Source organism: Salmo trutta, chromosome 28 (assembly GCF_901001165.1).
Source record: "Salmo trutta chromosome 28, fSalTru1.1, whole genome shotgun sequence".
In the NCBI taxonomy this organism is placed as follows: Eukaryota; Metazoa; Chordata; class Actinopteri; order Salmoniformes; family Salmonidae; genus Salmo; species Salmo trutta.
Window position 1 is genome coordinate 26,447,516 of NC_042984.1, and position 26,996 is coordinate 26,474,511.

A 26,996-nucleotide genomic window follows, 5' to 3' on the forward strand; every position below is an offset into this window, starting at 1 on the left:
TACAGAGTATTTTGTGTAGATCCTGGACAAAAAATTTACAATTATTTAATTTTAATCCAATTTTGTAACACAAAACATTTAGGAAACGGTCAAGGTGCATGAATACTTTCTGAAAGCACTGTACATTATAGGCCTAAATCTCATCTGTCATTAAACGATACTGTAGGCTACATAGGCCCACTATTTTGTAAAGTTGGTAGTTGGTCAAGAAATAAACTAGAAGAGTGATTTATTAATAACCTACTTTCAGAACATAATACACACACAATAATACACACACAAACAATTCCTTACCCGCGGCAGAAAGATGACAGGTGTTCTCGCGCGTTAAATAAAATGCAAGTTGGGCAACAAATTTCACCAATGACTGTTGCAGAACGCAATATTTTCTTATTATAGCTCACCTGTTGCATGTAGTCCATTATTGTGTCAATAGTTTTGACCATTAAATCTTAGCAGGTTTGGTGGCAGGGTGTGTTTTGTTTTGTTGAAGGGAAAGTTGTTTGTAAATTATTTCAAGTGACTCATTAATGGTTGGCCAGTATTTGTATTATTGTCAGGCTGAAGCCTATTAAAAAGTTAGCCAGTCTGCAAGAATATTGAGAATATTCTAATAGGTGGGATAAAATAGTAAAATATTGAAATACCTAGAAAAACATCTAATGACATTAATTTGTTGAAGAAATCACAAGATTTCATAAAAAGGTATGCAAAATGTATTCTAAATCATTTCCAAACACATCATAACAACAACATTTTTTGAACAAAGTTTATGAGTGATCAATTCTTCTGAAGGTGATTAAAGCTTTCAACTGACAGTTTGTATTGTTCTTTTATATCCAAAACATGAAATCAGTTGTCAGATCAAAGGTCATTTGAGATCAAACAAAGAAAATGATTTATTAATAATCATGATTGACCTTAAAATGAGGGACAGATTTTTTTTTCCTTAAAATGATTCACTAATCACATAATATAAATAATAATCTTCAAAAATGACTTTGTCAAGCAAACAAAATAACTAGGGCTATGATGGTGAAAACATGGGAAAATGTAGGGGTTAAGTGGGTTAAACTCTTCCTTGAAGTCCCAGAGTGCACATAGGAAAATGTCAAAATGCTGAATTTGCAAGTCTTTATTTATAAAAAAAAAAATGTATGTGCTCTATATTAAAGGGCACTTAATTTAACTGACTATTAAAATGCATTATTGGTGCTAAATCTTTACTTAAAATATCAAAGGGACGCAAAAGGGACTCATTTCGTGGAACGACCCGCCTAACATTTTACAAAAACAAAGTCTTATCGAAATACATTTGATTGATTGATTGATTGATTGATTGGAGTGATGAGGATGATCCATTTTTTCCCAATATACAATATTGCCCATGCATGCAAAACAGACTTCAGTTATGTTTTAGTTATCTATCTTTTACGCTACGTCAGACTATGAATGAATTGTTTTTGAACTGTGTAACAAAGTTATTTATTTTACATCTGATTTGCATGTATTCCTCCCCAGCTGGTGCCTCTCATGCACTACTTTTTGTGGTTGCCAAACTGTACTGCCATCCTGTTGCTGACACAGCGGAAGGTGGCCGGCTCCACCTCCCAGTAGTTGATTGGGTTATCAAAGAGACTGATCCCGTTGTAGTAAGTCTTCTTCACACCAAAACCCTCAGGGCAGAAGTCATTCATGTCAACCTGGCTGATGTTGTTGGAGTGAAGGTAGACCACCTGTTTAAAAAACATTACATATATCAACTGTTATCAACATAACATATCAAGTGAAATCACCAATGTTGATGTTTAAAAAACATTACAGATATGAATTGTTATTAACATTAGTGAAATCACCAATGTCGATGTGATTGATGCTGCTTCACAACCCCCTCCACACTTTACCTGCAGATACTTCATTCCAGCAAGGCCTCCAGGGACATTGGGGATCCAGTTGTTCTCTAGATGCAGCTCTCTCAGGTTTTGCAGGTAATGCAGGCTGCCGTGCTCAATGTGGCGAATGTGATTGTAGCCTAGACCCAACCTAACACCCACAGACGCACACACACACACACACACACACACACACACACACACACACACACACACACACACACACACACACACACACACACACACACACACACACTGAAATTGAGTGATTGATGAGACAATGAAGGGCAGACCAACTCGAGAAGGGGTCCCTAATTACATTCAGCCGTGGGCCGATTTTTCCTTGAGCGAATGGTCGGGCCACCGAAACATAGTTATTAATAATTTGTACACTGCAAATTGACCGCAACAATCCTAAACAGATATAGTATTTGACAAAAACAGAATAATTTCAAACGTTGATGATTACATTGGGATACGATCACATATGCCTCTCTATTTATGCATGGGAATACTTGGAATCAGAATTCCTAAATTAAAATCACTTTCAGCTAATTTCCTGGTGATTATACTGTATTTTATGTCCATGAACGAAAATGATCTATAAAAAAAATCTTTCAGATGCTCACTTCTTATCTTCAAATGAAAAACATTTATAAAAAAAAGAAAAAGCATATAAGTAACAACAGCATAATAGAAGAGTCATTGTTTAAGTTGCACAACAGAAACTGTTGTGTATCATTATGATAGGAGCACCCTCTATTGCAGGGTTCCCCAACAGGCGGCCCTCAGGCGGCCCAACAGGCGGCCCAACAGGCGGCCCAACAGGCGGCCCAACAGGCGGCCCAACAGGCGGCCCAAAAGGCAGCCCAACAGGCGGCCCAACAGGAGGCCCTCAGGCGGCCCAACAGGTGGCCCTCAGGCGGCCCTCAGGCGGCCCAACAGGCGGCCCTCAGGCCAAATTCAGCCAGCGGGTGGTTTTATTTTCCCCCCCAAATTTTCTGAGCAAAGAAAAAAAAAATATAGATCTACAGCATTCATAAACTCCTCATAAATGCATAATGCGATGGACTTTTAGAAACTCTCAGACATTGAACACCCTCTTGTAAAGCTACTTGTCCAGACGTACCTGTGCAAACCCTCATATTGCCTTAGGTCTTCTAGTTCAATGGCTTGAATTTGATTCTGATCCAAATGCAACTCGTGTAGACCCTCAGGGAGATCTGGAAGGTGAAGGAGAACAAGTGGCCGATAGATTCAAAGGATTTTTCAGTGGAAATGTGTGGGAAGTTGCAATGAAACAAACAGAACACTTAGCGGAACACTCCAAATATAATTATTGTAAAGGTTATGCTATGCTTTCTACCTTTAGGGATGCCTGTGAGTTTTGCCTCAGAAATGCGAAGGAAGGTAAGTTTGAGACCATCAAAGGCTCCTGGCTCCAAACCACTGTTCTGAATAGGATTTCTCCCCATCTCTGTAGGAGAAAAGTATGTGTTTAAGTCAATGCCAATACCTGCTCCAGTACTCAAGCGGCTAGATGTAGACTTCAAAGACCTTTAGATGTTAGTTGTGTTTTGCTGTTCCCATATCTGGTGCTAACACATAATAAATATGGCCTAAGGTCCAACTATAGCTTGTCATCTCACCAATGCAATTCATGCTGCCCAGTCCAGAGAAATCACCAGCCGCCACCTTCTTGATGTGGTTGTCATGGATACGGAGCTCCACCAGGGAGGAGGGCAGGTTCTTGGGCACGGCTGTCAACTGGTTGTGGGAGAAGTAGAGCTTTTGCATCCTTCTGAGGGGCATGAAGGCCCGCGGGTGCACCCTGGAGATCTTGTTATTCACCAACACCAGAGCCTGAGAAAGGAGGCATAGGTCATGAGGAGACCAGCCACCCTGACCCAAAACAAATATAGACCATCGCTCATAGAATAATACAAGCATTGTTTTCATTGTAATACTAAACCATGATTTATTCAAACACAGATACGAATCAACCATTACCATTATATAATAAGTTATGTACTATATATAGTAAACAATATATTATTTGAAGACACAGCATTAAGAGTGTTTATGTTTTCAGTATGGACACTGAAAAGGGGCACTACTATGAAAAAAGCAAAGACAGACAAGTGATATATCCTTCTATTGAAATGCCAGAACTCTCTTCCACCATTGGTGTTATGACTGTTGGTGCTCACATAGAGGTTGCTGAGACCCTTGAAGTCATCCTCTCTTATCTCTGTGATCTGGTTGCTTTGAAGGTCCAAGAGCCTGGTCTCCGGGGGGACGTCATATGGCACATAGTGTAAACCTGCAGATCAAACCACAAGAGATGAACTTACCTGCTTGACTTTACACACTTTTCCACATTCTGTCAGTTCACAATGATTACAATTCAGTTGTAATATAAACAATTGTTATTGTTGCTTTTTAAAAAGTGTTAAATCTATGAATCATGACAATATCCCTCTTGGACACATGTCACATGTTAAATCTATGAGTATGTTCTCACTCTTAAGGTTATGTCTGGACAATTCCACAAGTTAGAATGTATCATCATACTGTAATTTGGTAAATGCTGAATAATTCTCTGGGCTATGGTTGAACTTTGTTGTTGTTTGTGTGTGAGATGTCACCATATAATTAGGAAGAAACCAGATACCCCAGACTCCACGTAGCACTAAAAAGTAGCGTGCAGTTGTGCAGTGTGACTGCTGTCTACACATGAACAATGGTATGTTTAGTGTGAAGAATCATTTGGAGAGAATATAATATTGTGACATCTCTTAACTCACCCAAGTCAGAGCACTGCACAACCTTCTGGTTACACTGACAGCCGAATGGGCAAGTAGGCTGTTCTGGTTTGTAGTATTCTGGTTTGTAGTATTCTGGTTTGTAGTATTCCTCAACTGCTGAGCCCTCCTCTTCATCGTTCATCATCATCATCATCAGCCCCTTTACATCGATGCTCTTTCCAAAGTCCAAGAAGCCCTTCTGCTCAAAGGGCAGTGCCACAGAGGGGGTGGGTAGAGAGGTGGCACACAGCAGGAGAAGGACAACAGAGAAGGGAATCATGGCTAAGCCTTTTGTTGAAGAGAAATCACAAGAGGAAGACAAAAAAAAGCACAAGGAAAATGAACAGCAGTCAATAAAGAGCCGCAGTTATGAATCCAGCAAATATTTAACTAAATTCCTGTAGCCTACAATTGGAGAGTTGCTCCTCAATGTAAAAAATCTATTATAAACTGGTTGGTTTGAGCCCTGAATGCTGATTGGCTGAAAGCGGTAGTATATCAGACCGTATACCACGGGTATGACAAAACAATTATTTTTACCCTTCTAATTATGTTGGTAACCAGTTTATAATAGCAATAATGTACCTCTGGGGTAAGCAGTATATGACCAATATACCACGGCTAAGGTCTGTATCCAGGCACTTCGCATTGCGTCGTCCCTAAGAACAGCCCTTAGCTGTGGTATATTGGCCATATACCACACCCCCTCAGGCCTTATTGCTTAATTAACTACCAGTTAGAAAATAAAACAGTTCTGAAGATCTCTAGGCTTGGATTTGTGTCCCCCGCTCTATGGTGTGATTAAAACACACACACTTAGGCAGGTGCAGGTTGTATCATCCTTAGTGGGTGCTGTATTTGCCCTTTAAGCGGTGAGATAATACAAAATAGTTTATTTTGGGCATTTATCTTAAATATAATTTGCTTAGCTCACCAGGAGTGGTGGGATTGTTTATACTGTAGATATTGAATGAGAAGAAGTTTAAAATAACAAAAATGTCTCTCTCTCTGTTTGTCACACACACTCACACACACATACCAAACCTATAGCTAGCGTTGTGTTACAGTTATGAGTAATCTCATAGTGAGTATTGCCACTCCAGAGCAAAAGTCAGTCCAAAACAAATAGTAACCAGGGACAAAGAGTGAAATACACCCTGGCTTTCATACATATGTTTGTTAGGCTTCAATCTCAAGATGTGATCTATTATAGATGTCAATGGCGTTCTCACTTAAAAGTCAGTCTTCCTCTTCCCATCAATTTTGGGCTTGGCATAAGAGGCAGTACAATCATGGACCATGGATACTATGTGGTCTTTGGGTCTGTAACTACTACACTGTGTGCCATCTGTCAATATGTATTAGCAGGATTGTACTGCAAACTATCAATAGATGCCCTAAGGTAATTTGGAATAATCTCGGATGAGCCTTCAGTTCAAGGTTCTTTGTTGAAAATAAGAAGTTATTTTTTCATATGAGCAAAGAGTCTTTACTCTTTACTGTGGAACTGGAGCTTGACTTTTCGCTGCCTTTGCCACGTGTTGTGAAAGGCCTGCTTCCTCCCTCTCTCAGGAGTCAAACTCCCACACCCTTTACCACAGTAAGGCCCCAGAAGCCACATAACTGGCTTTTCTCAGGGTTTTTTATAGACTAAGGGCTGGATTCAATCCGTTTCGCAGAAGTATTGTGGAAGATAACACATTATAGCTCGATTGAAATTTTGTTCCCACATTCTTAGAGACTGCATATGTCGGCTCATTCTAAAATGACCTTTACATTTTTATGTGGATCTTCCGCGATACTTCCGTGATACAGATTGAATCCAGCAGCCGTAACATAGTAAAAGTAAATTAGTATGGTATGTATTAATTTGTGGCTGTCCATCATCCATTTCATATGATATGTTACGAAATTTCAAATCGTACAATATGTTACGAATTTGCAAAATGTATGATATATTCAGAATTCCAATTTGCTGTGACTAACATTAGCTACAGTAGGTGGCTCACGCTAACATTAGCAAGGTGGTTAACTTTAGCTAGGTTAGGGGTTAGGGGTTAACTTTAGGGTTAACTTTAGGGTTAACTTTAGGGTTAGGAGTTAGGTTAAAGGATTAAGGTTAGGGGAAGGGTTAGCTATCATGCAAGTAGTTGCAAAGTATCTAAAAAAGTAGTAGGTATTGCAAAGTTGTTAATTAGCTAAAATGCCAAAGTTGTCCGTATTGAGATTCGAACACGCAACCTTTTTGTTTTTAAATGTTCACTTTATACACCTAGCCATCCACCCCAAACAGCTACCCTACTTTTGTTTTTGCGTTAAGTAACCTTCTGTCTTAGGTAACCAGACATTTACTATGTTACGTCTCGTCTATGAGGCCAGGCTGGAGGGTCAAATTTCTAAATACAATGAATGAGATGGATGACATAAACAAAAATCAATTATTTGCTGTTAAATTAAATTCTTAGTCTATCATTTTGTAATAGACTTGTCTTCCTGCAGTGAGCACTATAACTACAGTATGGGGTGGCTCTTAGTTTTGATTGTTTGTGAAATTATCTGTGTTTGTTCTGTCTCAAGGGAAATTGATCAACAGCTATAAAACGAATATATCATTTGTAGGCTAAGTAGGATTGTGTCACCCCCAGAATGCTAAAACAAATCATTTAAAGCTACATAGTCAATTTCAATTGTTATATATTACTTTAACAATCAAAAACATTTCAAATGGAGAACGCTCAACCAACTGTGAAATAAATCTGTAGTATATAGTGTCCTCTAACTTTAAATAATACTGATTATATGATCATCTTTAAGTCAAGAAGCTCAAATATATTTACTGTGACAGTCATAATGAAACAGGAAGACACTTACCGTAAAAAAAAATCTAGCATGTGTAGAAAAATAAAGATGAACTAAACCTCATAAACTGATATACAGGATAAGTGTTTTATTCCATGAGATGATCCTTTATCTGTGAACCCATCTGCCGGCAAAGTCAGAGCTCTGCACAGTACCTGTTAAAAACCACGGAAGGAGTTACCAAAAGTATTTTAAGCCATAACCAAGAATTGGTCCAGTCCCCTTTTCATTGCCACTTGTGTGTGTGTGTGTCGAGAGAGAAAGAGATAGATAGTTATTTTAAACTTCTTCTCATTAGCATTTGAGATCTACAGTATATACACCAATTACAATCCAACCACTCCTGGTGAGCTAAGAAAATTATATGTAAGATATTTGCCCAAAATAATCAATGTTGTACTATCCAACCACTATACAGCATCAACTAAGGATAAAACAACCAGCAACTGCCTGTACCCAGTGCTGCACATGTAGTTACTAAGACCTACTCAGGCTATTTAAAGTAACCATAGACAATGAACAGCAATTATTTTACATGTTTAATTTTCAAAATGTTTCATTACACAAGTTGGTCACAAAGTTGAAACAGTTGTTCATCAATTCATTAAAAAAAACTGTGAGTCTAGAGTAGAGGGCACTACTATCAAGTAGCTACCTGGATCACCCTGGGTAACTGCACATTCTGTTTCTTTTGATACATGCTACTATCAAGCAAGATTAAAGTCACAAGTAAAACCTAACACTGCCTTACAGAGTGAATCTGTGAAACAGGTCAAAGACAAACACATAATCTGCTTTATTACTTGCGATAATGAAGCCCACTGACAAAGGGCTGGTTGCATTAACATTGCCCTAGACTTATGGTAAGACTTAGGATAGAAGTCTAAATTCACGTGTTGCATACAGCGTGGGTATCATAAGTCTGACTAACCTAATCACAACGCATCAGAGAAGAAGACAATCAGATACAGACTCAGAGGGAATTATGTAATGAAGCACTAGGTCAAACCCAGGACAAACTGACAGGGGGTTGGAGAGAGGGGTGAAAGAGGAGGAGGGAGGGGAGGAAGGGGGATACTAGTAATCCTCATGGTGGTAATCTTCCTCGTGACTCTGTGGCCGTAGTATGATGCTGTGGTAGGTCTTGATGCAGGAGAGGGCAGTGGGTGGGATGAGTCGCCGGTCAATCAGGTTGTACTCCAGGTGAACGGAGACTAGGGGCGAGTCGTCGCTCAGGCGCGTGTCACACAGAGAGTTCAGAGGAACGTACCTGCAGGGAGGAGAGAAAAACAAACAGATAGACAGATGGACACTCAGTGACCACTGATAGAAAGACAGAATACTCAGACAAGACAGAAGGACCTTTGACCCGATCAAAGGAAATAACAACTGAGAAAGAAAATCAAAAATACACGGTGAGATTCACAATAGATGTGGATGTGCCATTATGGTTAAAGACTGCATGTGGCTAACTGGCTATCTGTCTCTATTTCGAAAAAGAGTACAGTACTGTGCTCTTCTCAAAGTTGGTTTGTCTCCCAATGGGAGGAAGAGGACAGAGAGAGGAACTTAATTATGTTAGATAACGTTGTACAGTGAGGGAAAAAAGTATTTGATCCCCTGCTGATTTTGTACATTTGCCCACTGACAAAGAAATGATCAGTCTATAATTTGAATGGTAGGTTTATTTGAACAGTGAGAGACAGAATAACAACAAAAAAATCCAGAAAAAAGCATGTAAAAAATGTTATAAAATGATTTGCATTTTAATGAGGGAAATAAGTATTTGACCCCTCTGCAAAACATGACTTAGTACTTGGTGGCAAAACCCTTGTTGGCAATCACAGAGGTCAGACGTTTCTTGTAGTTGGTCACCAGGTTTGCACACATCTCAGGAGGGATTTTGTCCCACTCCTCTTTGCAGATCTTCTCCAAGTCATTAAGGTTTCGAGGCTGATGTTTGGCAACTCGAACCTTCAGCTCCCTCCACAGATTTTCTATGGGATTAAGGTCTGGAGACTGGCTAGGCCACTCCAGGACCTTAATGTGCTTCTTCTTGAGCCACTCCTTTGTTGCCTTGGCCGTGTGTTTTGGGTCATTGTCATGCTGGAATACCCATCCACGACCCATTTTCAATGCCCTGGCTGAGGGAAGGAGGTTCTCACCCAAGATTTGACGGTACATGGCCCCGTCCATCGTCCCTTTGATGCGGTGAAGTTATCCTGTCCCCTTAGCAGAAAAACACCCCCAAAGCATAATGTTTCCACCTCCATGTTTGACGGTGGGGATGGTGTTCTTGGGGTCATAGGCAGCATTCCTCCTCCTCCAAACACGGCGAGTTGAGTTGATGCCAAAGAGCTCCATTTTGGTCTCATCTGACCACAACACTTTCACCCAGTTGTCCTCTGAATCATTCAGATGTTGAGTGGCAAACTTCAGATGGGCATGTATATGTGCTTTCTTGAGCAGGGGGACCTGGCGGGCGCTGCAGGGTTTCAGTCCTTCACGGCGGAGAGTGTTACCAATTGTTTTCTTGGTGACTATGGTCCCAGCTGCCTTGAGATCATTGACAAGATCCTCCTGTGTAGTTCTGGGCTGATTCCTCACCGTTCTCATGATCATTGCAACTCCACGAGGTGAGATCTTGCATGGAGCCCCAGGCCGAGGGAGATTGACAGTTCTTTTGTGTTTCTTCCATTTGCGAATAATCGCACCAACTGTTATCACCTTCTCACCAAGCTGCTTGGCGATGGTCTTGTAGCCCATTCCAGCCTTGTGTAGGTCTACAATCTTGTCCTTGACATCCTTGGAGAGCTCTTTGGTCTTGGCCATGGTGGAGAGTTTGGAATCTGATTGATTGATTGCTTCTGTGGACAGGTGTCTTTTATACAGGTAACAAACTGAGATTAGGAGCACTCCCTTTAAGAGTGTGCTCCTAATCTCAGCTCGTTACCTGTATAAAAGCCACCTGGGAGACAGAAATATTTCTGATTGAGAGGGGGTCAAATACTTATTTCCCTCATTAGCAAATCAATTTATAACATTTTTGACATGCGTTTTTCTGGATTTTTTGTTGTTGTTATTCTGTCTCTCACTGTTCAAATAAACCTACCATTAAAATTATAGACTGATCATTTCTTTGTCAGTGGTCAAACGTACAAAATCAGCAGGGGATCAAATACTTTTTTCCCTCACTGTAGCTGAGTTACCAGATAACTTCGCAGTTGAGTTACCAGATAACATTGTGGTTGAGTAATTTGTTATTGTTGTGGTTGAGTTACCTGATAACATTGAGGTTGAGTTACCAGATAACATTGTGGTTGAGTAATTTGTTATTGTTGTGGTTGAGTTACCTGATAACATTGTGGTTGAGTTACCAGATAACATTGAGGTTGAGTTACCAGATAACATTGTGGTTGAGTAATTTGTTATTGTTGTGGTTGAGTTACCTGATAACATTGTGGTTGAGGCGGAGGAGCTGCAGGCTCTTGAGCTTCAGTAGCCCCCTGGGGATGGAGCGAAGCTGGTTGTGGTCCAGCAGGAGTTCAGTCAGAGTGTTGTACAGACCCAGGAATGACACATTATCAATGCCGTCGTTGCTCAGCCTGTTGTGGGACAGGTGAAGGAGGTTCAATCCCGGTTTCATGTGGCCAAACACGTAGCCAGGGATCCGTTCAATCTGGTTGTGGTGCAGGTGGAGCTGCTTAAGGCCCACAGGGAGGAAGGAGGGAACATGCACCAGCTTATTGTGCGACAGATCCAACGACTCCAACTTTCTGAAATGGTAGGTAAAATACAGAGAGATCTTTTGCTCAATATGTGAAAAGCTTGAAGACATGAAGAGATAGAAGGTAATGAATGTACAGCATTATGTCTCCAATTGACAGAGATATTTTCAATTTTAGGACTATATTACTAGTCCACCTTTCCTTTAGAAGGCTGGTTCAATGTTTCCCAATCTTCCACCAGAGGGTTCCATCATATCCATCACATCTATGCCACGACTTTGTAGTTTCAAACCACTAAGAGCCAGCAGTCCCTCCCTTTGGGCTTGACTCTCTCCAGAACCTATCATAAAGCTGGACTGTGTCTGCTGATCCGCTGTGTAGCCAGCCACATCAGCACGTCCCAAAACAATCTTCCGCTGCTTTTCCCTCTCTTCTCTTTTTTCCCCCTTTCTCCTCTTTCTTCAAATATGCAATTAAAATTGTGCCCTGCAAACATTATATTTTCCGCTCATTATTGCCACTCAAACTGGGAGACTAACATATGCACTGAGTGTCAGATGAATTACACCATTTCACGTTTTGCTTCAGAATCCTGTATGCAATCATGTTAGTATTCATACGTTTTACAACATCGTTTGTCCCAAAAATATTTTCAATATATTTATAAAGTAAATACAGAGGATCTGAAATACTGTATGTTTGCATTAATATTCCCTTCAAGGTGGCGATCAAAACCAGAGTAGCAGTAATCAGTAATCATTGCACTGAACAACAACCTCCTAAATGCTGCAAAAGTAAGAATGGAGAGAGGTTGGGTTGTTGGGACTTACAACAGGTGTATCCAGGCCCTTGGGGCTATGCGGTCCTCCCGGATCTTGTTATAACTGAGATCCAGAAACCTGAGGTTGACGGTCTTGTTAAGGATCCTCTCATGCACCTCTTCTATTCTGTTATCTGACAGGTGAAGTGTCTGGAAATACAAGCCGCAAAACACCTTTAGTATCCGTGTTTTTAGGGGGTTCAGGTGGACCTACCGTGTTGTTAAAGCGGTGAGGGGGACGTACTGTGTTGTTAGGGGGGAGGGGGACCTACTGTGTTGTTAGGGGGGTGAGGGGGACCTACTGTGTTGTTAGGGGGGTGAGGGGAACCTACTGTGTTGTTAGGGGGGTGAGGGGGACCTACTGTGTGGTTAGGGGGGTGAGGGGAACCTACTGTGTTGTTAGGGGGGTGAGGGGGACCTACTGTGTTGTTAGGGGGGTGAGGGGGATCTACTGTGTTGTTAGGGGTGGAGGGGGACCTACTGTGTTGTTAGGGGGTGAGGGGGACCTACTATGTGGTTAGGGGGGTGAGGGGAACCTACTGTGTTGTTAGGGGGGTGAGGGGGACCTACTGTGTTGTTAAGGGGGTGAGGGGAACCTACTGTGTTGTTAGGGGGGTGAGGGGAACCTACTGTGTTGTTAGGGGGTGAGGGGAACCTACTGTGTTGTTAGGGGGGTGAGGGGGACCTACTGTGTTGTTAAGGGGGTGAGGGGGACCTACTGTGTTGTTAGGGGGGTGAGGGGGATCTACTGTGTTGTTAGGGGGTGAGGGGAACCTACTGTGTTGTTAGGGGGTGAGGGGGACCTACTGTGTGGTTAGGGGGGTGAGGGGGACCTACTGTGTTGTTAGGGGGGTGAGGGGAACCTATTGTGTTGTTAGGAGGGTGAGGGGGACCTACTGTGTTGTTAGGGGGGTGAGGGGGACCTACTGTGTTGTTAGGGGGGTGAGGGGGACCTACTGTGTTGTTAGGGGGGAGGGGGACCTACTGTGTTGTTAGGGGGGTGAGGGGGACCTACTGTGTTGTTAAGGGGGTGAGGGGAACCTACTGTGTTGTTAGGGGGGTGAGGGGAACCTACTGTGTTGTTAGGGGGTGAGGGGAACCTACTGTGTTGTTAGGGGGGTGAGGGGGACCTACTGTGTGGTTAGGGGGGTGAGGGGGACCTACTGTGTTGTTAGGGGGGTGAGGGGAACCTACTGTGTTGTTAGGGGGGTGAGGGGGACCTACTGTGTGGTTAGGGGGGTGAGGGGAACCTACTGTGTTGCTAGGGGGGTGAGGGGGACCTACTGTGTTGTTAGGGGGGTGAGGGGGACCTACTGTGTTGTTAGGGGTGGAGGGGGACCTACTGTGTTGTTAGGGGGGTGAGGGGGACCTACTGTGTGGTTAGGGGGGTGAGGGGGACCTACTGTGTGGTTAGGGGGGTGAGGGGGACCTACTGTGTTGTTAGGGGGGTGAGGGGAACCTACTGTGTGGTTAGGGGGGTGAGGGGGGCCTACTGTGTGGTTAGGGGGGTGAGGGGGACCTACTGTGTGGTTAGGGGGGTGAGGGGAACCTACTGTGTTGTTAGGGGGTGAGGGGGACCTACTGTGTTGTTAGGGGGGTGAGGGGGACCTACTGTGTTGTTAGGGGTGGAGGGGGACCTACTGTGTTGTTAGGGGGGTGAGGGGGGCCTACTATGTGGTTAGGGGGGTGAGGGGAACCTACTGTGTTGTTAGGGGGGTGAGGGGGACCTACTGTTTTGTTAAGGGGGTGAGGGGAACCTACTGTGTTGTTAGGGGGGTGAGGGGAACCTACTGTGTTGTTAGGGGGTGAGGGGAACCTACTGTGTTGTTAGGGGGGTGAGGGGGACCTACTGTGTTGTTAAGAGGGTGAGGGGAACCTACTGTGTTGTTAGGGGGGTGAGGGGGACCTACTGTGTTGTTAGGGGGTGAGGGGAACCTACTGTGTTGTTAGGGGGGTGAGGGGGACCTACTGTGTGGTTAGGGGGGTGAGGGGGACCTACTGTGTTGTTAGGGGGGTGAGGGGAACCTATTGTGTTGTTAGGGGGGTGAGGGGGACCTACTGTGTTGTTAGGGGGGTGAGGGGGACCTACTGTGTTGTTAGGGGGGTGAGGGGGACCTACTGTGTTGTTAGGGGGGAGAGGGGGACCTACTGTGTTGTTAGGGGGGTGAGGGGGACCTACTGTGTTGTTAAGGGGGTGATGGGGAACCTACTGTGTTGTTAGGGGGGTGAGGGGAACCTACTGTGTTGTTAGGGGGTGGGGGGAAGCTACTGTGTTGTTAGGGGGGTGAAGGGGACCTACTGTGTGGTTAGGGGGGTGAGGGGGACCTACTGTGTTGTTAGGGGGGTGAGGGGAACCTACTGTGTTGTTAGGGGGGTGAGGGGGACCCACTGTGTGGTTAGGGGGGTGAGGGGAACCTACTGTGTTGCTAGGGGGGTGAGGGGGACCTACTGTGTTGTTAGGGGGGTGAGGGGGACCTACTGTGTTGTTAGGGGTGGAGGGGGACCTACTGTGTTGTTAGGGGGTGAGGGGGACCTACTGTGTGGTTTGGGGGGTGAGGGGGACCTACTGTGTGGTTAGGGGGGTGAGGGGGACCTACTGTGTTGTTAGGGGGGTGAGGGGAACCTACTGTGTGGTTAGGGGGTGAGGGGGACCTACTGTGTGGTTAGGGGGGTGAGGGGGACCTACTGTGTGGTTAGGGGGTGAGGGGGACCTACTGTGTGGTTAGGGGGGTGAGGGGGACCTACTGTGTGGTTAGGGGGGTGAGGGGGACCTACTGTGTGGTTAGGGGGTGAGGGGGACCTACTGTGTGGTTAGGGGTGGAGGGGGACCTACTGTGTGGTTAGGGGGGTGGAGGGGGACCTACTGTGTTGTTAAGGGGGTGAGGGGGACCTACTGTGTTGTTAGGGGTGGAGGGGGACCTACTGTGTTGTTAAGGGGATGAGGGGGACCTACTGTGTGGTTAGGGGTGGAGGGGGACCTACTGTGTGGTTAGGGGGTGGAGGGGGACCTACTGTGTTGTTAAGAGGGTGAGGGGGACCTACTGTGTTGTTAGGGGTGGAGGGGGACCTACTGTGTTGTTAGGGGGGTGAGGGGGACCTACTGTGTGGTTAGGGGTGGAGGGGGACCTACTGTGTTGTTAGGGGTGTAGGGAGACCTACTGTGTTGTTAAGGGGTGAGGGGGACCTACTGTGTGGTTAGGGGGGTGAGGGGGACCTACTGTGTTGTTAAGGGGGTGAGGGGGACCTACTGTGTGGTTAGGGGGTGGAGGGGGACCTACTGTGTTGTTAAGGGGGTGAGGGGGATCTACTGTGTGGTTAGGGGGGTGAGGGGGACCTTCTGTGTTGTTAAGGGGGTGAGGGGACCTACTGTGTTGTTAGGGGTGGAGGGGGACCTACTGTGTGGTTAGGGGGGTGGAGGGGGACCTACTGTGTTGTTAAGGGGGTGAGGGGGACCTACTGTGTGGTTAGGGGTGGAGGGGGACCTACTGTGTGGTTAGGGGTGGAGGGGGACCTACTGTGTGGTTAGGGGTGGAGGGGGACCTACTGTGTTGTTAGGGGGGTGAGGGGGACCTACTGTGTGGTTAGGGGTGGAGGGGGACCTACTGTGTGGTTAGGGGTGGAGGGGGACCTACTGTGTTGTTAGGGGGGTTAGGGGGACCTACTGTGTGGTTAGGGGTGGAGGGGGACCTACTGTGTTGTTAGGGGGAGGGGGGCCTACTGTGTTGTTAGGGGGGTGAGGGGGACGTACTGTGTTGTTAAGGGGGTGAGGGGAACCTACTGTGTTGTTAGGGGATGAGGGGAACCTACTGTGTTGTTAGGGGGGTGAGGGGGACCTACTGTGTGGTTAGGGGTGGAGGGGGACCTACTGTGTGGTTAGGGGTGGAGGGGGACCTACTGTGTTGTTAGGGGGGTGAGGGGGACCTACTGTGTGGTTCGGGGTGGAGGGGGACCTACTGTGTGGTTAGGGGTGGAGGGGGACCTACTGTGTGGTTAGGGGTGGAGGGGGACCTACTGTGTTGTTAGAGGGGTGAGGGGGCCCTACTGTGTGGTTAGGGGTGGAGGGGGACCTACTGTGTTGTTAGGGGGGAGGGGGGCCACTGTGTTGTTAGGGGGGTGAGGGGGACGTACTGTGTTGTTAAGGGGGTGAGGGGGACCTACTGTGTGGTTAGGGGTGGAGGGGGACCTACTGTGTGGTTAGGGGTGGAGGGGGACCTACTGTGTGGTTAGGGGTGGAGGGGGACCTACTGTGTTGTTAAGGGGGTGAGGGGGACCTACTGTGTGGTTAGGGGGGTGAGGGGGACCCACTGTGTGGTTAGGGGTGGAGGGGGACCTACTGTGTTGTTAAGGGGGTGAGGGGGACCTACTGTGTTGTTAGGGGGTGAGGGGGACCTAATGTGTTGTTAGGGGTGGAGGGGGACCTACTGTGTGGTTAAGGGGGTGAGGGGGACCTACTGTGTTGTTAGGGGGGTGAGGGGGACCTACTGTGTTGTTAGGGGGGTGAGGGAGACCTAACCAGTTTACACACTACAGATCGGAGTTTGTGATATGTGTGGACCTAGCTTGCAATTACAAAAAACAATGCATGTTTAGTAAAACATCAGAAACCTCTGTCATGTTACTACATTATTGACGAGTCTGTGGACTATACCAAGACGTATTTATTTTGTATTATATACTGTATCTTTTGACTTTATTCAGACAGTGGGGAAATTAGGTGGGGAAGGCTGGACGCAAGAATTGAACTCTGGTATCCAGTGGGGAGTTGTATACGTGACATGTGCCGGGGAGTGTGACCACTACGTCATGGCTCTGCACCCAATAAATATTTCAAATAAGGGAAAATAATTTAGTTTGATTGACCCAAATGTCTCAGAAAGTCATGCCTCCCCAAGCTAAACTCCTCTGTTGTATTGAGGCTACTTACTGCATGTCATTGGCTCCTGCATGCTCACTAAACTGGCATCACAGGCACCTTGTCCAATCACTGACCTGCAGGGTCGTAGGAAGCCCAGAGGGGATGGCCCGGAACTTGTTGTCCTCCAGTCGCAGATAGATGAGTTTCTTCAGGGGCCGGAAGGTCAAAGGTGACACATTCCCATCGTGGAAGTGGTTATCCTCAAGCTCCAGTGTCAGCAGTTTGGACAAACCTGAGGAGAGCCACGTTTTCAAATCGCAACATGACAATATCAACATGTCAATAATATCTGATGTAGTTATTTAACTTGTTTTCCAGATATTTATTGCCAAATGGGCTATGCCAACAATGCTAAAGTACTATTCTGCACATTCTATCAGAACAAACCTTTGTACACATACACACACACAAACACACTCTCTCTGTAAATCTCACACTCCTATACCTTTAAAGCTACTAGGTGTGAGGCCCAGGATCTTGTTGTCATTGATCTTCAGCTCCACCAGGGATGGCGGTAGAAATGAGGGGACTTTGGTCAGATTGTTGCCATCTAAATTCAGGCTCCTCAGTTTGGTCAGGATCTGAAACAAGCCAAAAATCCACCCACCTTAGAACAGAAGGCGTGCTAGAACAGAAGGCGTGCTGTGATGTAACCAGTGTCCCTCTCTCTCTATTATGGCCAAGCACAAGAACTGCAATTTTACCTTACGCTTCTACTTTGCTGTTTAAGAGATGTACCAAATGAAACACACATTGATGGTATACGGCCTTATACCAGTGTAACTACCAGCTGAATAACCTACATAATTACTTTACTCTGTAATAGGCTTGCAGGCTATGTACATAATTGTGTTTTTCAATGGCGCAGGAATAATAATTTAATTTCTCCAGCAATGGCTGTTTTCACAGTGGGGATTTTATTGAATTCCACCCTATGTCTTATTTATGAAGTGTTTCTCATAATGTGTTTTGTTATATAGTCTTTGTCAACTCTGAGATGTACTGCAAGCAGAGTAGTTGATGAACACTAATGCTCTCTCAAGGGAGTTTTTAGCACTGTGAGTTCTTGGCATCAAGGGACTATGACAACTGAGTGGGAACAGGTGAATGTTAGGACACCTTACCAAAAATTATTGTTCTGTTTTTAGTTGTGGCTTGTCTGTTGACCGACAATATTCCCCGATTTATTTCAACAGCTAAGTGAGATTCAACCTGACGGCGCCAGATTCGACTTCTGCTCGTATGCGCTACCTGGGAGACAGCAGGAGTCCTAGCAGTCCAACTAGAAGATGGATGGTCTTGTTGAAACATTAGGCTGTAACATGCACATACCTGTACTATTCTACAACAGGGTTTCCCGAACCTGGTCCTGAGGGCTACCCCTGGGTACACGTTTTGTTTTCTGCTCTAGCACTTACACAGCTGATTCAAATAACCAACTCATCATCAAACTTTGATTATTTGAATCAGCTTTGTAATGCCAGGGCAAAAACCAAAACGTGCACCCAGGGGAGGGATCCAGGACCGAGTCTTGGAAACCCTGTTCTATAACACTAGACTGTGACATATATTCCATGTTAATATTCTATCAGAACAGACCGAGAGGAATCCAGGTAATGCAGCATGAGAATGGTCAATAGAGCCCTTAGTAACATAAGGCTGAGATGTGTAGGTGGGTCTGGGAGCGCAGTAGAGGTCCAACTGGAACCAAAGACAAATATGTTGAGAAGAAATATGCTCCAAGACTCACCTGGAACAGGTCAGGGCTGATGGAGGAGTCGTCCAGCTTGTTCTTGCTCAGGTCCAGCCACTCCAGGTTGGGCAGCCCAGCCAGCGCCTGGGGAGGGATCTTACTGATCTTATTGTCTGATAAGAGAATAGAACACAAGCTGACCCAGTCACCTCAAACAGAGAAAAACCTGGGCCCTCATGCTATTGGACCTGCATTAGTGTTTATGCAGTTTCTTTGTGTACAAACTATGTTTATATGCAACTGTGTATGCACCGCAAACCACATTTGATTGTATTGAAGCCATTATAGACAGTGATAAATCCTTTGCCTTCACGAAATTCAAACTGATTAAACATAGCTACCCATCTTAATAAACCAGATTCTTGTCCCCCCTCTTGACTATGCTAATTGTCCCTGTAAGTAACATGTGAGATCTCTGTATCTCCTTACCTGCCAGATAGAGGGTCTTGATCCCCTGGTCTGAGAGGATAGGGATGTGGGCCATGCCAGTGCTGCCACAGGTGATCAGAGACTCCAAGAGCAGGCAGCCAGCAGGGAGAGACTCCATGATGCTGTGTCTCCTGGGGAACGTGACCACAGGATGTCCTGGACCCGGCGCCCTCGCCACGGGTTTCCTAGCGGTGGTCGTAGCCAGTCGGCCAGTCACCATGGTGACTGGTCTCCCCGTCGGTGCCACAACCGGGTGCCTGTTGGCCCTCATGGTGGGTTTTCCCATGGCCCTGATGATGTAATCGTCATCGTCGTCATCATCATCATCATGCTCGCTGTGATCGTGGTCATCGTGATCGTCATCATCGTCATCGTAGGGAAGGTATGGAAGGCTGACTTTGGTTATCTTCGGGTCACGCCTCTTGGCCACAGGGACCTCAGCCCTCCTAACCTCTGTCTTCACTGCCACTTCCTGTTTCTTCACCTCTTCTTCTTGCTTCTTCTTCTGGGTGGCCACGGGTTTTACAACATAGACATCACACACAAAATATATACAATTATATATATTTAAAATTATTCTGCATTTGGTGACTCATTGTCCTCACAAATATCCCTGTCAGCCAATTCTCAGTCGTAAACGCAGGTTAGTGTTTTTCATCATCTTGTTCTGGAGGTAGCTCTGCAAAGTGGTCACTAGCTGGCACAGCTACAAAGTCATAAAATATGATTTTAAACCTAACCCTAACCTTAACCAGACTGCTAACCCTAAGTCCTAACCCTAAATCACCCAGTTCTGCCTCCAAGACAAGAATAATGACAATAAACGCCAACCTGCGTCATAAACAACATTTAAAGCATTGTTAGTTCATCTGCTGTGCAGGTCCTATAGCATTGCCCTCTTCATATTCCCGTGGGCCCCCACCAATTTCACTGGAGTAACAGGCTGCTCCTCCTTCTTCTGACTTCCTGCTCTCCTTTGGAAACTCTTCTTCCACTTTGGGATCCCCTCTTTGTCCTCTGCATTAGGGGAGGGCTTCTTGGCTTTGGGAGCCACTGTCTGCTTGTTGTTTGAACCTGAGGGAAAGGGCCATGTATGTTAAATTCACATTTATACAGTATATATGTACACATATACAGTACCAGTCAAAGGTTTGGACACACCTACTCATTCCAGGGCTTTTCTTTATTTTTACAATTTTCTACATTGTAGAATAATAGTGAAGACATCAAAACTATGAAATAACACATATGGAATCATGTAGTAACCAAAAAAGTGTTAAACAAATCTAAATATATTTTATATTTGAGATTCTTCAAAGTAGTCACCCTTTGCCTTGATGACAGCTTTGCACACTCTTGGCATTCTCTCAACGAGCTTTACCTGGAATTCTTTTCCAACAATCTTGAAGGAGTTCCCACATATGCTGAGCACTTGTTGGCTGATTTTCCTTCACTCTGCGGTCCAACTCATCCCAAACCATCTCAATTTGGTTGAGGTCGGATGATTGTGGAGGCCAGGTCATCTGATGCAGCACTCCATCACTCTCCTTCTTTGTCAAATAGCCCAGTTTCATCATAGCGCTCAATGGTTTTTGTGACTGCACTTGAAGAAACTTTAAAAGTTCTTCAAACTTTCCGCATTGACTGACCTTCATGTCTTAAAGGGATTATGGACTGTTATTTCTCTTTGCTTATTTGAGCTGTTCTTGCCATAATATGGGCTTGGACTTTTACCGAATAGGGCTATCTTCTGTATACCACCCCTACCTTGTCACAACACAACTGATTGGGTCAAACGCATTAAGAAGGAAAGAAATTCCACAAATGACCTTTTAACAAGGCACACCTGTTAATTTAAATGCATTCCAGGTGACTACCTCATGAAGCTGGTTGAGAGAATGCCAGAGTGTGCAAAGCTGTCATCAAGACAAAGCGTAGATATTTTGAAGAATCTCAAGTATAAAATATATATTGATATGTTTAACACTTTTTTGGTTAGTACATGATTTCATATGTGTTATTTTATAGTTTTGATGTCTTTACTATTACTCTACAATGTAGAAAATAAAGAAAAACCCTTAAATGAGTAGGTGTGTCCAAACGTTTGGCTGGTACTGTATGTATGTTCAATTCCATGCCCTGATCAATTTGTACACTTTATGGCAGCATGGACCATTTCAACTAGAAGCTGCCATGAAATCTAATAACCACAAATAAGAGTATAATCGTTCAATAACAATATACAACTTGAATGATGAACAATAGGAGTGAAGGCAGACGTACAAACTGGCTGCTGTGTAAATGCAGCTGCAGCTTACCGGCGCAGGGAACAGGGTGACAGCTGACAGTTCCCATCTGACACTGGCACACGAGGCAGGGCTGAGGCGACCACATAGCCCCGTCAAACAGGGACATCCCATTCACCGAGCACTGCCCCCTGCGGCCTGCAATAGACAGACAGACACACACACACACACATACACACACAGACACACAGACACACACAGCATTACTCACCTGCATGACACATGATCCACAAGTAAAGTACACATGAAACTGATACAAGCCCTACACTCCAATTCAGTCTTAGAAAACTGAATGCGGTTCTTTGTGAAGCATTGTGGACCACCCTTGACTTGGGTAAATGCTATAATCACAAAAACTAGAAGCACTGTAAAGTATGCATGCACGTTTCCTCCATCTAACTTTCCACCACCCTTTTCCAAAATCATGTTGAAAACTTACCAGGGAAAACAGCATCATTAGTATCATCCGGTTCAGATGAGTCAGTTGCTACCAGGGGTTTGGACCTCTTGAGCTTCTCTGCTCTCCTGCTGGGCTTCCCACTGATTAGTGAGACTGCTGCGCATAGGCAGAGACATAGGCGCGCTAATCTGTTCATGGTCAGCTCTGCCCTGGACTCTCCTGGTCAGTCTTCCTTTGGACAGAAACCCTTTCAAACTGAGTGTGAGGAATCTCAACTCCTGAAGGACCTTTATATACTCTCACCCCCAACAAATATTTTTTGGCCACACACCCCAGAAAACCCCAAAGGTGAGAGAAGAGAGGAGTGGAGAGAGGAAGCAGGGGAGTGAGTGAAAAAATAAAAGGAAAACATTTTCAGGACAAAGACCCTCTTTCATTCCTTTCCAAGAAACCACCTACCTCTTCTCTCCCCACCTCTCTCCTCTCCGCCCCCAGCCCCTTGTATACCTAACAAACTAATAGAGGAGGTCCAGTCAGAGACTGCTTATCGAATTACTGTGATGTCAACCAGCGGAGTGCTTTCTGACAGCCCAAACAGACATTCCCATTCCCATTGGCCACAGGCCAGAGGAGGTATAGCTCGCTGTACGGTATGGCCAGGAAGGAATAAAAAAATTATCTCTCAAAGCCCAGCTGGAATGAAAGGCTGCTTTGAGTCCAACACCCCCACAACCCACCCCCACCACCAACCTCGACCAGCCAACGGGACAGGGAGACACAGAGACCACACTCCTGAGAAATTCTTGGAGTTTTTTTCCTCTGGTTTGTGACCCTGCTTGACTGCACAGTTCTCCCCCTGTAATGTCCCCAGGGCCTTGCCTCTCCTCTGTTTACACACAATGCGTGTAACTAAGACAACCACAATGTATGTCGACAAAGTCGATTCATGTTTCCCGATATAGTAAGTTTAATATACATAAACACTTAACCTTATCTCTGGGAGTGGAGTGGGATATGGTTGCAGCAACACTTACTGCATTCTGGGCCACATCTATCACTGGCCCTCTACCACTATTTCTCCCAGTATGACCCCTGGTTGTATTTCATGTCTAATTTCTTAAACATTTCTCAAAACCCCATCCAAATTGTCCAACTCCTACTCCATTGTGGTGTCCACATCCTGTTAGTGAGATTTAAAAAGCTGTGCCTGACACTAACCAGTCAGAGAGAGTCAATACCAAACACTCCTACATCATCCTGCTTTTAGAAACAGACACCTGCTGACCTGCTGCCTGGCCAACCAGGAACAAAACAGACTGAGTATGCAATCCTAATGAGTAATCTGAGCATACGCCATAGATACTTATAGGATCAGATTTACTCAACGATTGCACTAGTTCAAAGTTTGCAAATGGGCCTGTATTCATAAAGAATCTTAGGAGTGCTGATCTAGGACCATGTCCCCCCTTTCGAAAAGGCTAAACTGATCCTAGATCAGTGATATTACTTTGAGACGGTTTATGAATATGTGCCCCAAAATTTACTGGTAAAGGTCAATAAAAGATTGTGAAAATTAACAACCTTACTGCAAGTATAGAAAACAAAGGTGCAAACTTTGCACTGGCGCAAACGCTTAATAAATCTGTCCTTGTGCCTTTCAATGCACTGCATGGTCTGAGAATTCAGAAATCTTGAATATTTTCACAATGCCTTTTTACTAAGAAGGTGATTGGCTAAGATGCTGACCTCAATATACCCTTGACAGCGAAACACAGGTTATTTGAGTCCATGTGAGAATCAAGTCTGGTTTGCAACACAATTCATTTACTATTGTTTATACTTTTATCATCTCTCACTGTTATAGAACATTTGTCTAAATATATATTATGTTTTAATAAGTACCTAAACCTATGTGCAGTATCTGTTGCAACAATAAGGAAATTACATAATTCCAGACACAAAATAACATGTGTCTAAGTAAAGTGCTCAAAGTAACTGAATTCATCCATCCTCATTATAAGTCCTGACAAACCTCAGGTTATTCTAGAGAGTAGTGTGGTGTGAGAGGAAGTCACATTTGCCACCCACCTTTCAAAATAGTATTTTTACTCAAGGTCTGGTATAGCACTTTCAGAAATGAAAGAAACCTGAAACCTCACTACATGCAAAGAAATGATGTTTACATCAGACATGGAGCACCAGTCAAAAGTTTGGACACACCTACTCATTTAATATATTTTTTCAATAATTCTTTACTATTTTCTACATTGTAGAATAGTGAACATCAAAACTATGAAATAACACATATGGAATCATGTAGTAACCAAAAAAGTGTTAAACAAATGAAAATATATTTTACATTTGAGATTCTTCAAAGGAGCCATCCTTTGCCTTGATGACGGCTTTGAACACTGTTGGCATTCTCTCAACAAGTTTCATCAGGTAGTCACCTGGAATGCATTTCAATTAACAGGTGTGCCTTGTTTGTTAAAAGATCATTTGTGGAATTTCTTTCCTTCTTAATGCGTTTGACCGAATTAGTTGTGTTGTGACAAGGTAGGGTTAGTATACAGAAGATAGCCCTATTTGGTAAAAGTCCATATTATGGCAAGAACAGCTTAAATAAGCAAAGAGAAACGACAGTCCATCATTACTTTAAGACATGAAGGTCAGTCAATGCAGAACATTTCAAGAACTTTTAAAGTTTCTTCAAGTGCAGTCGCAAAAACCATCAAGAGCTATGATGAAACTGGCTCTCATGAGGACCACCACAGGAAAGGAAGACCCAGAGTTACCTCTGCTGCAGAGGTTAGGTTCATTAGAGTTACCAGCCTCAGAAATTGCATTCCAAATAAATGCTTCACAGAGTTCAAGTAACATACATATCTCAACATCAAATGTTCAGAGGAGGCTGCGTGAATGAAGCCTTCATGGTCGATTGTTGCAAAGAAACCACTACTAAAGGACACCAATAAGAAGAAGAGACTTGCTTGGGCCAAGAAACACGAGCAATGTACATTAAACCGGTGGAAATCTGTCCTTTGGTATGACGAGTCCAAATTTGAGATTTTTGTTTCCAACCACCGTTTCTTTGTGAGACGCAGAGTAGGTAAACGGATTATCTCCGTATGTGTAGTTCCCACCTTGAAGCATGGAGGAGGAGGTGTGATGTGTGGGGGTGCTTTGCTGGTGACACTGTCTGTGATTTATTTAGAATTCAAGGCACTTAACCAGCATGACTACCAAAGTATTCTGCAACGATATACCATCCCATCTGGTTTGCGCTTAGTGGTACTATAATTTGTTTTTCAACAGGACAATGACCCAACACACCTCCAGGCTGTGTAAGGGCTATTTGACAAAGAAGGAGAGTGATGGAGTGCTGCATCAGATGACCTGGCCTCCACAATCACCTGACCTCAACCAAATTGAGTTGGCCCGCCGAGTGAAGGAAAAGCAGCCAACAAGTGCTCAGCATATGTGGGAACTCCTTCAAGACTGTTGGAAAAGCATTCAAGGTGAAGCTGGTTAAGAGAATGCCAAGAGCGTGCAAAGCTTTTATCAAGGTAAAGGGTGGCTACTTTGAAGAATCTCAAATATAAAATATATTTCGATTTGTTTAACAGTTTTTTGGTTACTACATAATTCCATATGTGTTATTTCATAGTTTTGATGTCTTCACTATTTTTCTACAATGTAGAAAATTGTCAAAAAATTAAGAAAACCCCTGGAATGAGTAGGTGTGTCCAAACCTTTGACTGGTACTGTATATTCACACTTCATGAAATGAAACAACTAACTGACAGAGTTTGCCTCGGTGCAGATTGTGGTCACCTATCACCATAAAAATCGGATTATTATTTATGGTCTGTATATTTTAGGTCCGCATAAGAGATTTGACCTTTGACCTGGGGCCTGTAATACAGCTGGCAGACAATGGCAGGTACTGTCTGTCTCCAGCAGTACAGTAGATGAAGAGGAAAGATTTATCACCGTGCCATATCACCAAACCATATTCTCTCTCTCGCTCTCTCTCTCTCTTTGACAGCTGAGATGTTGGTGCACACTATTTCCAAACAAGGACACAAACCATCCAAAATAGCTTTACTGTATCTATGTATCTATTGTCATAATGACTTCCCGTGCCCATTTCACCCACCGATTGGCAGGGCATTCTCCTCCTCTTTCTTTGCTGATTTCAGAAGTTCGCTGTATAAAGTATTTGTCGCTAAATATATTATACATCTATAGGCCTATCAAGAATATAGGGAACGTGCAGACCAATACACTCCAGTGTTCATGTGATTGCTTTTGAATAATCCTTAAAAACTACAGAATATGAAGAGCTTAAACAATTAAAATGAAATGTACATTTAATGCTTGTGTGTTGACTTTGTGGACATTAATACAGCTGTTGCAGCCCTCCACTTAGGCCCAACTGTAGTTTAAAGCCCCTCTTAACATCATAAAGACTATTTGTACTGTATACACTTCATACACAGCGTTCACTATTATCTCCATAGTCAAATGAAAGATAAAGGTGCAAGTACAACACATAATAAGTACAGTATCCCTGCAAAAAGACACTGATTGGAACTCATTTCTCTCCCCACAGACCAGTGTGGAGAGGCCACCAAATCCCCAACAAAACCCCAAATCTTGTATTTGAAAGATCATTATTTTGCTAAGAAATTGCTCTTATGTCAAAATCAACCACATTGGCAGAAAACAAACAAGTGTACTGATTTGACATCCTTAAAAAAAAGGTGTTCCTACTTGGTATCGCGTTCGCTCTAGATCTAGCTTGGAGACAATACACGTCACCAATTTAGCTGCTGCGGCCTAGGCTCTCTTATTGTTGGACCATCTCTGTTCTTCATCTATTTATAGTTGTCTTTCTCTCTCTTGTGATGAGAACAGTGGGATGACGCAGAGAGGGGGTTCAGAAGTTTTTTTAACACCACATGGCCCTAACAATAAAGGCTGGGGCAGGTGTTGCTTCTATCCTTTGTCCTGTGTCTGAGGCATTTGTGGGAGTATCGTTGTGTTCCGGTGACTGAAACAGAGACAAAGGCAGCCCAGCAGCC

At 44.2% G+C, this 26,996-nt stretch overlaps 2 protein-coding genes across 3 annotated transcripts; both read right to left on the bottom strand.

Moving 5' to 3' along the window:
- Positions 1 to 212: 212 nt before the first annotated feature.
- LOC115165902 (biglycan-like) lies at positions 213 to 7,748 on the bottom strand. Its single transcript, XM_029719384.1, has 8 exons — positions 7,571 to 7,748; positions 4,700 to 4,987; positions 4,103 to 4,215; positions 3,542 to 3,755; positions 3,259 to 3,369; positions 3,022 to 3,115; positions 1,905 to 2,043; positions 213 to 1,736 (listed from the first exon to the last, which is right to left on the bottom strand). The coding sequence occupies exons 2-8, from the start codon at positions 4,977 to 4,979 to the stop codon at positions 1,539 to 1,541; spliced, it is 1,149 nt and encodes a 382-aa protein (XP_029575244.1). The 5' UTR covers positions 4,980 to 4,987; positions 7,571 to 7,748; the 3' UTR covers positions 213 to 1,538.
- Positions 7,749 to 8,083: 335 nt separating this feature from the next.
- si:dkey-6n6.1 (extracellular matrix protein 2) lies at positions 8,084 to 22,258 on the bottom strand. Of its 2 annotated transcripts, none has more exons than XM_029719383.1 (10): positions 21,949 to 22,258; positions 21,522 to 21,647; positions 20,126 to 20,277; positions 19,204 to 19,705; positions 18,772 to 18,887; positions 17,467 to 17,602; positions 17,096 to 17,253; positions 12,117 to 12,256; positions 11,008 to 11,334; positions 8,084 to 8,828 (listed from the first exon to the last, which is right to left on the bottom strand). In XM_029719383.1, exons 1-10 carry the CDS (start codon positions 22,103 to 22,105, stop codon positions 8,636 to 8,638), a joined length of 2,007 nt encoding a protein of 668 aa, XP_029575243.1. In that variant the 5' UTR covers positions 22,106 to 22,258; the 3' UTR covers positions 8,084 to 8,635. The 2 variants fall into 2 exon arrangements, with proteins under 2 accessions (XP_029575243.1, XP_029575242.1); XM_029719382.1 differs by having other exon boundaries at positions 19,204 to 19,708.
- Between the last annotated feature and the right edge of the window lie 4,738 nt (positions 22,259 to 26,996).